Raw genomic sequence first — 16,116 nt, 5'->3', positions numbered from 1 at the left:
GGTCAAGTCGCCTTTGAGAAAATTGAAGCGACGGAAAGTTGGAGACACGATGCTGCGTCCGAAGGGGCGAACGAAGATCGGGAAGACAATGTAAAGTGGATGAATGCAAAGGTCCCGCAGGTCACAGTCGTGTTGGGGGGGGTGGGGGGGGGGTGATCTCGGCGGAGGGCCAAAGGCGTGTCTATCGACTAATCACCAGTGTCTTGAAAAACGTCGTTATCTCGAGTATATTCAGCGTCGAGGGACAAAGCGCGGGATTGGATTGGGCGTTCAAAGAAAGGGCAGACCCAGGAGGCTGGTGGAATGCCAAATGCGGTGGCGTGTTAAAGGCACGTAGATGTGTTGTGTATTCTCCCACCCTGCGTGCACCGAACGGAGTCGAAACTCGGTTGCAGCGAGCGTGTACGCCGTACCGAGGCGATACGGACCTTGGAATGCTTCGATGATGTGCTGCGTGCGCTGCGGGAAACGCGGAGGTGTAGATCCCTTGTTTCGTACACTTCTAATTTTCCCTCGATGTGAACGAGGCCGGGGGTGCTAAGGTCCGTTCAAACAAACGTCGGAGGTCTCCCTTCTCCAGGGGAGACGGTGCCGACGCGCCTGACTAAGCCGCTGTTGGAGAATTGGAGACCGGGCCCGATGCCTACACAGTATGAGCAATACTTGGCTGATTGAACCTTTAGGATGCTGGTTGCTCTTGTTAGGCCCTGTATATACAGTGCACTATTAAGCCATACAAGTCTATTAGGTAACCTGAGAGTCGACAACGACTACAAACGATTATGGCAATATGCTGCTTCTACATAAGGAAGTCTCAGGGTCTTGTGTGTGCCAAGCGCTGGCTCCCACAGTGTACCTTACCTATAGCGGGGACTGTAACCCCGCTGCCGGGCTTTGTTCCCCACAACCATCGCCTTCCGACTTCACCCCTTGAGATGGGCATCTTCTTCCAACCACGGCGCGCGACGCCAATCGGGCAGCACGTAGCCGACTTTGTCTTCATCCGGAGTCCCCGACCACTCAGCGCCAATGTGACCGCGGACGATTTCGTAGAAGATGCGGTACGACTCGGGGCTCATGTGGAGGCCATCTGGGAGTAGGTGTTCGAGATAGCCGCGCATGCCACACTCTGGATCACCGAGCGCTGGTCCTCCAGGGTTGAACCCCGGCGTCCTCGCGATAGCCGTGTCCATTAGCGCCTTCCAGAGATCTACCAGCGTGACCCCGGGATTCTCAGCAGCCACCTGGCGGACTGTCTCGGAGTATGCCATGCTGACCTTGGTTTGTCTGGTTGGAGCAGGATGTCCATTGGCCAGATCGAGGACCTTGATGCAGATCTCGTCCAGCGGCGGCGGCGTGACGAGGAAGATCTTGGGCTTATGCGCCGCGATGTTGGGATGCTGGATGATCCGGGTCAAGTTTTCCTTGAATTTGGCCAAGGGGACGTGTTGATGGTTCGTGGGCAACGGGACGCACGCATCGTTGGCCCCGAGCAGGACGAACTGGCCGAGGTCAGCCAGATTCGCACCTCGCCCTCACCTCCACCCCAACCCCAACGGAATGTTGCAACGAGGCGCGACATACCAAGTACTCAATTTTAGGTAGGCCAGGAGCTGGCTTTGCAAAAATCTGAGGCAAGACACTCAAGGCATTGGATGTGTTGTATCCCGAGAGTCCGCGGTTAACGACGTCGAATCGACGGAGGACCTCTGGCCGGGGGCAGTTGCGTCAGTTCTATATCCTCACCCTCGCGTGTCCCGTCTCTCTCGAGTGAATGCAAAACGGCTACTAACGGGACTGAAGAGCAGCTTGGAAGGAAAAGCCATCTACCACCTCGGCCGCGTTCTGGAAGAGCGAGTCGCCAAACAGGACGATCTGAGGATAGGAGGCCTGCGGCGGGGTATCGTTATCGTTATCAGCAATTTGCTTCTTCGCGAGAACGCAGCGAGACATTCGAGCAGAGAGCACTCACGGCCATGGTAGGTTTGTTGAGTAGTCTAAGACTCCGCAGTGTCTATTGGTTGGATTTCGAATCCCGGCAACAAAGAGAACACAGACAGACCTGCGCGACATGCGAGTCCGTCCCTTCAAATATCCCCAATGCCTGCCTGGCCCATTCACTGGCCCGCCGTTGCGAGAGCGAGCTCGTTTGCACGGCACAGGGGAATCCAAGCGGCCCCACTGGTCGGCGGCCCCGCAGGCCTCTGCAGATTTCTTGGAGCGGCTGTGGTAAGAGGTCGTGATACTCAACAAGAGAATCGGAGCATATCCGCGTTGATTCGCCTGTGTTAGTCCCCTGACCCCCGCAGGCCGCAGGAAGCCGTTGACGCAGGTTGGTTCTACAGGACCCCAGAAATATGTTTGGCCGCGTTGGCTTGGTCTCGCATTTGAGAGGCCAAAGCGACAGTATGCGAGCACGCCACCGTCCCGCCAGATTGGCTGCGAGAGCAAACAAAAAGCACCGATTGGCGGCCGGTCACATGGAATGGTGACCTCTGCGATCTGGAAGATGCACGTCTTTTCCCGAGCTGGGCATATCGCAGACACCCACGGCCAATAGTGCTGTTCATCGGTAGTCTCGCACACTGACGGCCCGCGTTGTCCCGAACCCCGCAAGGCGGTGTCGATAGCTCTCGACAATCCATTACCTTTGAGAAACCAGCATTCCGGGTCGCTGGAGTGTTTGCCCCGCATGACGAAGATTGATGTTGGACGGTTGGATGTCTGCATCTCAGACACAAGTACGTGGGGGGCTCATGAAGTTAGCTGCATGCAGCCGGTTGTCCATTGGCGGTGAAGGACCCGACATCACTACAGGTTCCAGGCGAGCCCGAAAGGAAGCGGGGTGCGCTGATCTGGGGGGCTGACGCTTATCGATAACATCGGGTGCAGCTACCCCACGACGTCGACCACCACGCTAGCGCCGTCACATCTCTCCGTTCAGCCTCATCCGTTCAATGCTACATGTTTAGCACAAATAGGTATGAGGATTATGCTCCAAGACACCTCTCCCCATTCGTCGAGAATGATGCCGCTGGAAGCCTGTTGCACATGTGCAACACTGCTCTCGGCCGTGCCTCTCGTATCCTCAACTGAGAAACCCCTACCCGAAAATCGACGACTAGAGTGTTGTGGCCGTACAATATGCGGTGACTGTATCCAGGCATGTAACCCCTTCCGTCTCTCAACGGATCCGACTAACAAAACTGCCCAACAGAATAATGCCCGCTTCCGAAGCTACTGCCCCTACTGCCAAACGTCGGGACGATCCCCTTTGGTCAGCCGCCCCAGGGACAAGCATCGTGAAGTGGAGAGTGAAGAAGACGAGCAAAGCAATCCGGCAGCGGTTCCCAGCCCGCCCCCTTATTCCACACTTTCCACATCCACCAGCACTAACACCAAAGCTCCCGATCCCCCCTACCCTCCCCCGCCGCCGTATTCCGCATCACCGCCCGCATCCCATCCCCCAATCTCCGAACGGCAAAAACAACAACAACTACAACAACATCAACCACAACCGCCCGACGAACCATCACAACAGAAAGATTACATCGTCCACCACCTCCGCCACACCCACCCCGTTGACACCCTCCCTTCCCTCTCCCTCCGTTACGGAATTCCCATCCCTGTGCTCCAGCAGCATAACAACCTACCGCAAGGGGCCGACCTCCTCGCGGCACGCCGCACCTTCCTCATCCCCAAAGCTCGTACGTATAATACGAACCCCCCACAGCTCTCACTACCATCTCAGAATGAAAGGGAAAGCGCCCTGCTGAGAAAAATCACCCTTTTTTATTTTCTTCCTTGACAAACCAGAAAGCGTAAGCACGACATGACTGACACCAATCAACCAGACTGCGCCCATCCTAACCCAACCAGCCTCTCGCCCCACCCGCCCGAAAGCCCCGATGAGATCGCCCGCAAAATCACTATCCGGCGGTGGATGGTGGCATGCAAAGAGGCAGACTACGACATGGCCCTGGTATATCTCGAGGAGGCAGGATATGACCTGGATGAGGCGGTGGGAAGGTACGTGGAGGACGAAGCGTGGGAGAGGGAGCATTCCTTGGATAAGCACAAGCATAAGCGTAAGGATGGAGGGGGAAAGCAGAAGGGGCCGGCGAAGCGGGGATGGGGATGGGGATGGGGTTTATCTTCAAGGGTAAGAGGGTAAGAGCCACGGGACACAGACTGATGGGGTGTAAAAATGTCCGTTTCCTCTTTGCGGCTGCTGTTGCTGCTGCAAAGTTCAGTCTCTCAGTTGTATAAACGCCATAATCCCTTCCCCAGAGCGCCGCCCGCTTACGCTGTATAATACACACACACACACACACATAGTTCGTGAACTCAGTCCAGCCCGACCCAAACCATACATTTACCGTTTGATGCCTTTCATCGATTAGAAAGCAGACCTGGTTCGGATATCCTATCATAATGTTAGCATTTACTCTTTACCCACGCACAATGGGACAACATACCGAGATCTTGCGCTCGATTTCCCGCACCGACCGGTCCAGTTCGCCTGCAATCATCTGCTTCTTGTCATTCGGAAGCAGACTGAACCTCTCACAGAGATCGCCGTCAATCACGCCCTTGACAGGCACGTAATAGCCGCGGTAGATCAGATGGTCGCGGCCCGCCAGCGGGGGGTCTTCGCTTCGCATGTGACTCTCCAGGTTCTGGAAGAAGTCGACATCCTCCCGGCTAACAAACGGAATGAGCACACCAACGGTACCCTGGATCCCGCTCCACAGAAGGACGTCCTGCCCGCCGACCACCAGGTTTGTCTTGACAATACTCGTCGGGAGATCCTGCGTGTAGAAGTGTGCCATCAGGTTCAGGCGGTTGGGCGCGCCGTGGAGGTAGTTGCGGGCATGGATCAGCTGGATTTCAGAGCCGGGCTCATCGCTCTCCTGGCTGGCTCTCTCCGGGCAGCGCAGGATCCACACATTCCCAAACTTGTCGCCTCCGGCCACCGATTCATAGTCGACCATGGTGGTGCATGTTGTCCATCGGTTGATCGTGTCATCGGCAAACGGAATGAGCTTGTTGCTCTCGTGCTTGTAGACGACGTAGATGACACCCTGTTGGACATCTCCGACAATGATGCGGCTGCCTTGGGTCTGGAGAGACACAATCAGTTGCGGCGCTACCTCTGCCTGGGCTTTTCTGAGCAGCTGCTTGAGACCAAGGTCATACACCCGCAGCGTTTTGCCTATGCCAGCAAGAAGACGGCCCTGGAAAGGAATCAGGGCCATTGGCGGCTCTTCGATTTTCGTTTTGTGGATGAACTCAAGGTCCTTGCCATCGTCGTGGAATCGATAGACATGGATATACCCCTCTGTGAACTGGCGGGGATTGAGAACCATGTCCTTTCCTGTTCCGACAACGAGGAAGCTCTCGCCTTCCTGGCTCGCAAAGGGTACCACAGCTGCGCTCACGGCGGCTTCATTACCCTCAAGATCAATCCTCTGAAGGACCCGGGGTTCTTCGCTGATGGGATCGACAATGTTGATACACGACGCCCACCGGCCCTTCGCTCGGGGGTATCCAAAGTCTTCCGGTGGCAGAACCGTTGCGTCCCCATTCACAGCGCTCGGTTGCGCTAGAAGCTGCGCTCGTAGTTCTGGGGGGAGGGTATTATTGTCGGATTCGATAGTGTAAAAGTACGGCTGCTCCGGGTGTTTGACAAGGCGCTTGGGTGTGTATGTGAGGGGGATCGACTTTTGGATCATGTTCTCACCAAGCTTTTCGATGGTGAATATCCTGTGCACGTGTCAGCGCAAGTAAATAAAGAGCATCGTCTTCCAAGGGTAAGTGGAACAAGCTGCTTCAGAAGGAACAATTGATACAACATTTGGTTGTATTCAAGCCTCATGGCCACATGGCATCGGAATCCCTGTATCATCATGGAGCAGAAATGGAAAAAGGAAAATCAGTACTGACCTGAGATAGTTGGCGTGGATACCGACCATGCCTTCCAGACATTGTTCGCTGCTGAAGTTCCAGCCGTACTCAAGCTCGGCATAGCTCAGGGGCGTCATGACGAAATTTTTGGTGATGGGATCGGTATATCCTAGCCATGGCCTCGAGCTGAGGGCGAGGACGCATGGCTGGTTCTGGACAGAGACTTGGAAGAGCTTGGTGGGCTTCGGTCCGAGGAACTTTTGCCGAGTGTCGGTCAGCTCGCCAGTAATCTCGTCCAGGACGGTCCTCAGGTAGACTCCAGAATGGAGACCAATGTGCAGGTATAATGTCGTGCCACCAGTTGAATCCTCCATAGCCATAATGGAGAGGGAGGACGGCGCTGCAGTCAAGGCTTGGATGGACTTCATCTCCAAAGTTGACTCTGGGTCAAGACTGAGAATGCGGACGGTGCAGTCGTCGCATCCGACAGCCAAGAATGAGCTTCGCCTGAGCCCCTCTGGCACTCTCCCTAGACTGAGAGACGTGACTGTCCCGGACATTTCCTTTTTCTCATCGTACTCTGCTAGCGACCCATCCGCATCCATCTCAAAGTAGACAATTTCTCCGGAGCTCAGAGCAATCACCACCTGGTTCTCGTTTGCCGCAGCGGCAACAATCGACCGGTGCTGAGGCGCTGGCCATTCATTGACGCGGCCCTGGACAATATGCCTGATACCCTTGGGGTGTACTTGGATCAGCCCTTCCTCGCCCAGCTGTTGGACCGCCAGGGTTGGCACGGTCGTCAGGAAGCCGCTGTCGCTGACCTCCTCCACCGTTTCCCCGATGCTCAGAACAAGTGTCGCGTTGGTAAACGAAAGCACGATATACGCATCGAACTCATCATACTTTGTGAGCTTTGTCGTCCATACCGCGGAAGGCGTACCTGGGAGCTCAGATGCAACGATTTCAGACACTTCGAGTCCATGTTTAAGCATCCGGAACGTGCTCCTTGCTCTATTCCCACAGACCGAATAGATTTGTGGCGCATCTTCTCCTGTAAGATTCGCCACCTTGCAGTCGATCAGGGGATTCATCGAATCGATGCTCTCGACAAGCACCAGATTCTCCAACGGTCGGGGACGGAAATACACTGGGTTATACGAGGCTCGCGGGTCTGTCGGGAACTCATCGCTGGTAAACTCGAGCTCCTCGTCATCATCGCCGAGCTTCTCGAACTGGTAAAAGTGATGGTTGCCAAACTCGCTTGCGGCGAAAAGGAAACCGCTCTTCAAGATGCACAAGCTCGTGGCTATCGGAATGGTGTCAAAATACTTGATCTTGAGACGCTGGACTTCACCTGTCGGATTCCCATCGCTGTCTTCAACCATATCGAGCGTGACCTTGAACAGGTCGCCGTCCTCAGTCTGGAGCAGAAAGAAGAACGCGCCGGCGCTGCCCTTGAGCTTATGCATCACGCCGGATACGACGGTGCGCTTCCTCTGCGGATCCTCTGTGGCCCCACGTCGTCTGGGGATGGGGACACGGAAGGCCTCTTGGTTGGAGTGGCGGTAGGTGACATTTTCCTCGCCGCAGACCAAGACGCCGCTGGGGCCGTCATTGCCTCCGGGAACTTGGAAGAGAAGTGAGGAGGTCGGGTCGACAGCGTCTGACCACTTGCGCACAACGTGATTCAGGCCCAGGTCAAGCTCATAATAGACGAGCTGCGCCTCGGTGTCCTGGCCCGCCTTGCCAGAAGGGTCCTGGTCTGCTTCCGAATAGTCGATCTCTAATGCGGCGAAGACGGGATTGGCGTAGCCAACATCAAGAGCGACAAGCGACAGCACAAGGACGCCGTGCTTGTGGGCCTCAAGCGGCGATGAAATGGTCAACTCGGCCTGTGCATTCCGGTTGAGCACGTAGACGAGCTTGTTCTTCTCCAACGACGCGATCAAACACGCCCTTCCCTTAGGGTCGGCAGCAAGGTATTGACCCGGAACGACGCGACGCACTCCCGACTTCCCAAACGTTTCTAAATGGATCCTCGAGAATCTGTTTGTCTTGGGCAGATACTCGACGATCGCGATACGGCCCGAATCCGTTGCGAGGATGATGTAGTCTAGGTGCACACGCGTTTTAGCACAGTTCGGCCAACAGAAAACATCTCGGCGACGATCCGAAGACCACCACGCGAGTCCAAGCGGAGAGGTCATCCCGCCAAAGCTGCGGAGCGGATCCAGAATCACTAAACTGTCCGAGAAGCGGCGGATGATTGATAATGCTACTCACCTTTGTGGCTGCCAGCGAGGCGGAACGAAGAGATGGCCCTAATAATGCCAAATATGTCGTGAGATACGAGGGTATTGACCTTCCCCTGCCTAGGATCCGGCTGGAGGAGGGTCAGGCGCGAGCCCGAGGCCGTGATGATTTGCTGCTCCTTCGTCCCCGAGAACTGACCCAGCAGCGCCTGCGTGATGGTTGTCGGCGGCTGGATCGTCAGCGAGTACAGGAACATGTTCGACGTGGTCGCCATGATCCTCAGGGTGCGCAGAAAGCCGGCGCGGCTTGGCTGTGGTGAACCAACTTGGCGATGTTGCGACTTATGGGCAGATGTTGCCTGAGACGAACCGAGCTTGGGACTGCAAAAAATAATTATCAACAAACCCGAAGCTGGCCAGCCCCATCAGCCACACCCCGCCATTGTCCAAGGCGTAAACGCACAGTGCTCCCTTTTTGCCGCCTTTGCACAAGTTCATGGACAAGATTGCGACCATGACACAGTCCTGATCACCGATACTGGATAGGTAATTACATGCCACATTATGTGGACAACTTCTGACAACAAAATAAAAGAGACATTTCTTCTTGGGGCGGATGCTGTCGGAGTGAATTGGTACGGACCGAGGGGCCATACAGATACCTGAGGGCATGGTCAAATTAAAACGGGCTTCCCGTCTGTGGGCCCCTGATAGTGGCTGCCGATGGGCTGATTGGGCAAACCTCGGCCTGGCACCCAGCATCTCGGAGCTTCGAAAAGTCCTCCAAGTAGCACGTTACCTCGTCACCGGCAGGCGTTGCGTACTAAACGGCGATGGCTCTTCCGGCAGATCTCGCAGCGCGCTCAGTGCTGTCGAAGCTTTGCACAAGATGCTCCATATCGCTCAGGCGAGAGGCCCTGGTGCGCAATGGCCTTCTTCGCGCTTCCCAACAGCAGCGACGCACCTTGAGCTCCCGACCAAAGCAGGCACAACTCCCCCCGGGACCCGTCGCAAAACGCTTCTCGTCCGGTTTTGCGCAAACCGGCTTCAGTTCTAACAACCATTCCCAAGTCTCGCCAAGGCGAGTTCTAGCTGAGGACGACCTTTTCCATTCCTTCACGAATTCGCCGATTCCCGAGATCCGGCGGCGGGCTGCCTTCATAAGACAGCACGCAGGCTGCCCCCACCATGATCACCAGCCAGGCGGCTCCATGGCCCCGGCCCACGTCGATTTCGAATGTCCCGACTGCGGTATCCCCGTGTATTGTAGCGAGGAGCACTGGGCAAGCGATTACGAGGCCCATCTGGAAATCTGCGACACCCTCCGGCAGATCAACGAGGACGACCATGACCTCAGGTCCGGTCGCTTCTTCCCCGAGTTTGAGTATGCCGGGCCGCAGATGGAGGAGGCGCTGGTCAACATGACTAACTGGGACACGTTCCTGTACACGCGCGACTTCAATGCCATCAACGCCGACCGGAGTATGAGGCAAGCAACGAGGCTGCTTACGTATCCCATCACCATCGCCAGCATTATTCATGAGCTCAGTCCGTACAACATCAAGGCTGGCGGGAGGCTTACGGCCGAAGGCCTCAAGAGTTTCAGCGGTAGGTTCCCTCGCCGGTATTCATAACGTACTTGCCTAACCCCTTTCTGTCAAAGCACTTCGCTATACTCTACATCCGCCAAAGACCGGCGGCGGAATGGACATAAAGGGCCTCCGGGTAGGCGCGCCGGCCGTGCGTCTATTCATACTTGGGGCCCGCGCTGAGTCCTCACTCCCTCGGGACGTCTGGGTTCAGTTGGCCCATCTGTTCCCTCGGTCGAGAATCCACCTCGTCTTCATCGGCCCCGAGAGCATGGCCAACAGAGATGACGAATTTCCACTGCCCGCCCGCACACCGTCAAACCCCTTTGGTGCCATCGTGGAAGATCGAGTGTGGCCGACCATGAAGATCAGCACGATCGTCGACTATTATCACACTATCCACAAAGCCGGTTACTTTTACCCTTACGACCCTTACTTTGACTGCTTCGTCATGTTCCACCCGGGGCTCGGCCACCCAGCCAGCTCGCACGAGTGGGAGGAGACGGTGCCCATGCTGCTCGAGACCAAGGTGCCCATCATCGTGACGGGCTACACTCAGGCTGATATGGAGCGCGACGTTGAATGGGTCAACAAGACGGCGGCTGGGGAATTCGACATGTTGATGGAACCAGGCGAGAACAGGTTCCGCAGCCTCCGGTGGGACCTGAATGACATGGACCCCCAAGACATCAGCGCTGGCAACTGGGGCGTATGGGCATTTAGAGGCAAGAGGTAAGCCGTGACTCCTGGTTTGAGAATACCACGCCTCTCAGAGCACTAACTAGGGCTCTAATACAGATACGAGGCAACCCACAAGTCTGCGGAATAGCCACCGGACCGCCCGCTACACCGCACTTGCGGATGTTTAGTGTAGGATAGATTCGGCCAACTCGTCTTGGTCACTGTATCAAATCATTGCCCTTTGCAGCATACGTCCATTGCATACCCGCTCGAGCGGGCTAGAAGTGCGAATGGCACATTGGTGTTTCGTGGGTTGGAGGGCCTCATTTGCAACAAGTATGCCTTTGAGCCAACCAATTTTGTCGAGGTAGTTGTGTTATCGAGATTCAGGCCACCCATGCCACTCAATACCCACCAGTCAACGTCGGCCTCACCTCTACAATGTACTCGATAAGTTTGCTGCTGTGCACTCATTGACCGCCTCCTTCATCCACAGCATTCAGACAAATGAGCGGCAACGCAGGATGAGATGATGTTGTGATAAAATGGCTCCCAGTCGCGCAGACCTTGACCGGGATGCTCACCGCCTGCCGTTTTCTGAAATGGGATGATGCAGCATGCGGCGCTTTCATGCACGCCCGATAAGCGATCTGGCCACCGCTTTCCGGTTCATCCCATTGCACCTCTCTGCCTGAAGCTTCGCCTGTAGAAATCGCCCCCCGGAGAAGAGCAACGCTTGCTCCCAGTCGGGCGCCGAGATGACGATACAAAGTCGAAATTCAATCATGACGACCTGGCTCTGCCAGATTTGACCACCGCCATGACAACCGCAGCCGCCCAGGCTCCTGCCCGCGTCCCCACTCCTCCTTCGAGACCCAAGCCATCACGCACCTCGAGCCTCCCGTCCGAGTCGATCTCGACGTCTAAACCACGAGCCAGCCAGGCTTCGGCGCCGACAGAGCGCAGCGTATCGCCGCAGAAAGAAGGAGGCGCAGCGCGTCGCGCCGCCCGCACGGCGACGCCCGACCCTCTGTCGGACAAGGCCACAACATTTCTGATCCGTCGTATCCTCTGCCCCCAGCACCCCGACAAGGGCAGGGGCTCACCAGCACCGATCGAGGACCTCTTGCCGCCGCTAACCAGCCGCAACGATGTGGACCTGCAGCTGTATGCCCTCATCGCCATCATCCTGAGGGAGTATGTACAGAATTGGTACACCAAGATCACACCCGACGAGACGTTTGTCGCCGAGATCGTCCAGATTATTGCCCATATCACCAGGGCGCTGGAGCAGCGGCTGAGGAAAGTGGACCTGGAGAGCTTACTATTTGACGAACTTCCTGACCTTCTCGACAAGCATGTCACTGGTCCGTCGGCGCCCCTCCCAGCGTAAACCGAATTCCTTCGGGAAAGTGCTGACACCCGTGAATTCTAGCCTACCGAGCAGCCCACGATCCCATCACGCAGCCCCCAATCAGAACGGACCCGCGCGAGATTTACCATTCGCTATGTCCTCTCCCCGCCTTATCCCCAGTCCCCCGCCCGGAGGACCCTGAGAGCATCACGACCCAAGCCGAGAGCGAAGCAGCGTATCGTCAGCTGTTAGTCCAAGCCGTCTTGGCCGTCCTGCTCCCCACCGAGGATCTCGAGAATAGCTGCCTGACTGCTCTGGTTGGCCAGATATTCTCCGAGCTAATCATCGGGAATGCAGTCGCCAACAGACTATCAGAGCCGTGGCTGTTATGGGAGCTGCTCATCATTGCGTCCAGGACCCTGACGAGGCGAAGAGCAGCCGAGGACGAGAACACGTCGGGACGAGCAGGCAGTGCATCCCCAGGTACCCGCAGCGTCTTCTCGGTCCAGGCCCTGTTCTGGACAATCCTGCAGTGGTGCTTCCTCGCAACTTCATTCATCAGGACAACCTTTGCAATTCTGGCGGTGTCACGTTCGCTGCCTCCACGAGCATCTCGCGGCGTGGGCCACGATGTTAGACGGAAGGAGGGGACTACGTCGCCCACTAGCGCGTCCAAGACAGATCCGCAACTATCCAACACGCCCGTGTTGGCGTTTGGATGCTGGCGTGCAGTATCGAACCTCGTCGAGGCCGACGCGCGGATGCCCTGGTTGTGCGGCGCATTATCGATGCTGCAGTGGATCGCCGTGACGGGCCCGGGACAAATCGCCGCCGCCGACGGCAAGCTTGACAGGTAGGGGACCCAAGTTTACTTTGCCGTTTCCGACCCCCTTTCACAGATCAGCCTGTCACACTGCATGGCCCATCAGTCACTGGACCTGGCAAAGTGCGGTCCGGATCACGAATCAAGTGGGCGTGCCGTAAGTTGCAAGTGCACCACCGGTAGTTGGCAGAAGGTCACGATCGTGCCTCTGTCACGCAGCGTCAAAACGTCTGGAAGGTCTTGGGTCACCAAGGAGGGGGTCACTGGATGTAGTGTGTCCACCAATGCCCGGCTGGGTCGAGGCTTCGGGGTAAAAGGGCTTTGGATGTAGTGGAACACACCGTCCACATGTCATGCGGCCGAATCGGCGACCCGCAGACTGTACATCCCTTGCCGCCTCTTGTCTCGACAGCCTGCAGATGGCTTCCTCATCGGCTTGGGCCAATCGCGGCGCCGCATGGCCTTGGCTGCGTCTGATTGCTCGAAAGGCTTCGCGGGCTTTGCCAGTCAAACCATCGACGAGCCTTATTTACGCGCCGGGCTGGAGAAGGCTACAGGGATCGGACACCCCCCTGGCCCATCTTTTGAACTCCTCTTTCGCCCCCCACCTTGCGAGTCCCTTGACCGCACCAAATCCGGCTGCCAGTTTGCGCTTCGTACCGCCCCACCGCGCGCCGTCGGCTCCGTGACGTTTCCTTTAGCAGACCGATCGTCCCGATGAATCTTTGCCGTTCTCGGTTGGCGTTTGTCCTACACGGCCGAATTGACCGAGGCCGTCCAAGGGCTGCCCAAAAGAATGACAGGTCACATTTTGAAGCTTGTCATGACGCGGATTGGCAAGATTCATGCATAAGTCTGCTCTCCGGTCGACGCCCCGCCGTGCAATTTCGGTCATGGCGAGGACAGCTGAGCGCCCATCGTGACGCTCACGCATGAACGCGTCCGTCTGGAGATCCTGGACAGTCCCGGACAAGTCCCTGCCCGCCCCGCTGCCGAAACTGTCGATTCATGGAAAATTGTTCGACGACATGACGTGAGCAGAGACGCAAGGGTTCAAGCGCAAGTGCCTCCCTCCGACCCAAGTCCGATGGCCCGTACTTTGCACCCCTGGTCATCCCCGCATTCCGAGCTCTGGCCTCGCAAGCAAAGCCGCCTCAGCCGGATGCTGGTACACTGCGTACTGTGTTGACATTCTTCGTGGCGTTCATGCCGCGTCTTCCACCTCGATAATCCGTCTCCCTTGTCTTGATGGCTCCGGTTGTGCATCTGCCGCTTGACCGTTTTGGATCAGCCCGGCATCTTCATTTTTTTTATTTTTTTTTTTTTCCAACTCATCCGAATCCTTGTTGTTCCCTTGTCCCTGCCGTTTCCCCCCGTCCCGTTGTTCGGAGAAAACGGCCCCAATACGTACGGTACTGTACACTACAATGTCACCGGGTACACAGACACCAGGCGCACACACACACAGACACACACACGCACACTTTTCCAATGCTCATGTACCCCCACGCATGAATGAAACTTTGACGTCGCGTTTGTCTCGGAGAAGAAGAAAAGAGCCATTGTTGGAATGCGACCCTACCATACCCGGCCCCGGTTCGGCTTTTCCCCTTTGCCTGATAACATACCCTAATTCCTTCTATAGGCTCCTGTCGTATGGCATACACACTTTCCTCTTGGACGCCGCCAACCTGCCCCCACTTCTTCGCAGCGTGCGGGGGGCCCTATTCCCCAATAACACGGCTGCTAATAACAGGAAACCGGCTCTGGTACCTCCCTCTTCCGACGCCGAGCTGCGCGCACTCAAAAGAAGGTGCGCTAGCTCGCTTTTGGGACTTGTGCCGAGAGGTGTGGGGAGCGTGTTTTGTGGTGGTGGTACTGCTGGTGGTGGCCGTGGTGGTTATGGTGGTGTAGGTCATCTACTGCTGCTGCTGCTGCCATCACGGCTGCGAGGGGTTAGGGCTGTTTCCCGTGCTAGTCGGCGTGCTAGCCCCGATTCGACCGTGCAAGAGTCAGGTAGAAGGGAAGGATCTGCGTCGCTGATCAAGCTGAGGGCCGATGATGACAGGGATCCTAGTATGAATACGGCCAAGCTACCCGGCGGACCTGATCACATGGAGGAAAAGGGAAAAGAAGAGCCAGGCAAAACCGCCGGCCTAGCAGGGTCGTCAGGGTCGGGATCAGGAAGATCAGGACGGTCCGCTCCCGCCACGGCGCCTCCGCCTCCGTCTCCGCCACCGCTGCCGCCGCCGCCGTCGTCGTCGTTCTCGTCCTCGTCTGGTTTGAACGATGACAAGGGCCGGGACCGGGACCGGGGCCGGGGTCCCGTCGATCTCACTGTTGCTAATACCGTTAATGCTAGCGCGGGGAAGGCTAGTGGGGCAGCCGACCAAGAGGCGGATGAAGAGGAAGAGATGATCCTCGATGAGATTGAGCGCTCCGTCCTCGACGTCTTTGGCGACGCCTACTGCAACAGGCACCTGGTCTATGCCATGCTGGAGCTGGTGCTCGTGAGGCTTGTACCCGAGCTCGCCGAGAAAGGGGTGATTGAGCTCTTGGGGGAGAGGATTCCCTTGTCGCCGCCGCCCGCGGCTGGCGTTGATTTTTGACGGTCTGTAGATAATAATATCATGATAGCAATTGCATCCATGTTTCATGGTATAAAATGAGCGGATGAATAGACGAACGGTGGGTTCCCTTGTGTTTTCACGAGATAAGCCTCACCTTGTTAGTGTCTGTACAAGACGGATAGAAGGACCAAGTAAACTTTGCGATTTGAAGGATGGGTGGACGAATTTTCAAATACCACGCATTTGAAACAGGCCGATCAAAGATTTCCTCTCCTCGTCAGGAGAAATTATGACCGTCCGTACGTCCGCCCATCCCCATGTTTCCATCACTGCTAACAGGCCTGACAACCCTCGCGCCGTCCCGGTAAAAGAAAAATAAAATAAAAAATAAAAATAAGGAAAACAAAAACGGAACCTCCCAATTTGTAAACAGGGACATCTCGTGGATGTCCCATTGCGCATGCAGAATTACCCAGCTCCTCTTCCCCTCGCGGTCCATCCCATCCGCCCGCCATCCTATCGTATCCCATTCCAGTCCACACCGAAAAGACACGCCAGATTAGCCAACCAACCCAGAACACCAACAATCCGATCAAGAAATCCAATCAATCCAAACCCACAACTCGTACTCCAATTATTGCTGGTTCCCCCCGTTCTTGGTTAGACCCTCGCGGGTCTTATCCTACTCTTTCCCACTCTTTCTTTCCCCTGCCCCAACAGTCCTTGCTCTTCCCCTGCCTATCATGTGCAACGCTCGGTATTGTTGGCTCCGGTAGGACGGTTTCCGTCGGTTGATCGGTCGGTTGGTTGGTCGCAAGCCGCAGTCCCTCCCACACAGCTAACCCAACAGCCGCAAACGTTGCATTACCGTCCTTCCTTATCCCAAGCTCCCTGGAAAAAGCAAAACATAATGCGGATGATGCGGAGATAGTGTACA

The 16,116-nt window shown here is 56.4% G+C and overlaps 5 protein-coding genes across 5 annotated transcripts; 3 read left to right on the top strand and 2 right to left on the bottom strand.

Annotated features, from left to right (window-relative positions):
- Positions 1 to 923: 923 nt before the first annotated feature.
- MFIFM68171_10744 (SGNH hydrolase-type esterase domain-containing protein) lies at positions 924 to 1,953 on the bottom strand (the record flags this gene model as incomplete). The annotated part of the gene is made up of 3 exons (XM_071066163.1): positions 924 to 1,502; positions 1,585 to 1,709; positions 1,794 to 1,953. 3 exons carry the CDS (start codon positions 1,951 to 1,953, stop codon positions 924 to 926), a joined length of 864 nt encoding a protein of 287 aa, XP_070922264.1.
- A 1,072-nt stretch (positions 1,954 to 3,025) lies between these two features.
- MFIFM68171_10743 (LysM domain-containing protein) lies at positions 3,026 to 4,174 on the top strand (the record flags this gene model as incomplete). Its single annotated transcript, XM_071066162.1, has 3 exons — positions 3,026 to 3,163; positions 3,218 to 3,707; positions 3,855 to 4,174. The coding sequence occupies 3 exons, from the start codon at positions 3,026 to 3,028 to the stop codon at positions 4,172 to 4,174; spliced, it is 948 nt and encodes a 315-aa protein (XP_070922263.1).
- Positions 4,175 to 4,399: 225 nt separating this feature from the next.
- On the bottom strand, positions 4,400 to 8,437 carry RSE1 (pre-mRNA-splicing factor rse1; the record flags this gene model as incomplete). Its single annotated transcript, XM_071066161.1, has 4 exons — positions 4,400 to 4,426; positions 4,479 to 5,766; positions 5,947 to 8,023; positions 8,194 to 8,437. 4 exons carry the CDS (start codon positions 8,435 to 8,437, stop codon positions 4,400 to 4,402), a joined length of 3,636 nt encoding a protein of 1,211 aa, XP_070922262.1.
- Positions 8,438 to 8,995: 558 nt separating this feature from the next.
- MSS51 (translational activator for mitochondrial COX1) lies at positions 8,996 to 10,580 on the top strand (the record flags this gene model as incomplete). Its single annotated transcript, XM_071066160.1, has 3 exons — positions 8,996 to 9,770; positions 9,826 to 10,483; positions 10,550 to 10,580. The coding sequence occupies 3 exons, from the start codon at positions 8,996 to 8,998 to the stop codon at positions 10,578 to 10,580; spliced, it is 1,464 nt and encodes a 487-aa protein (XP_070922261.1).
- Positions 10,581 to 11,252: 672 nt separating this feature from the next.
- On the top strand, positions 11,253 to 15,218 carry MFIFM68171_10740 (PXA domain-containing protein; the record flags this gene model as incomplete). The annotated part of the gene is made up of 3 exons (XM_071066159.1): positions 11,253 to 11,799; positions 11,868 to 12,639; positions 14,255 to 15,218. The coding sequence occupies 3 exons, from the start codon at positions 11,253 to 11,255 to the stop codon at positions 15,216 to 15,218; spliced, it is 2,283 nt and encodes a 760-aa protein (XP_070922260.1).
- Between the last annotated feature and the right edge of the window lie 898 nt (positions 15,219 to 16,116).

Source organism: Madurella fahalii (assembly GCF_045866475.1).
Source record: "Madurella fahalii IFM 68171 DNA, scaffold_6, whole genome shotgun sequence".
In the NCBI taxonomy this organism is placed as follows: Eukaryota; Fungi; Ascomycota; class Sordariomycetes; order Sordariales; genus Madurella; species Madurella fahalii.
Note: the sequence above shows the minus strand (reverse complement) of the source record. Positions and strands in the feature narration are given on the sequence as shown.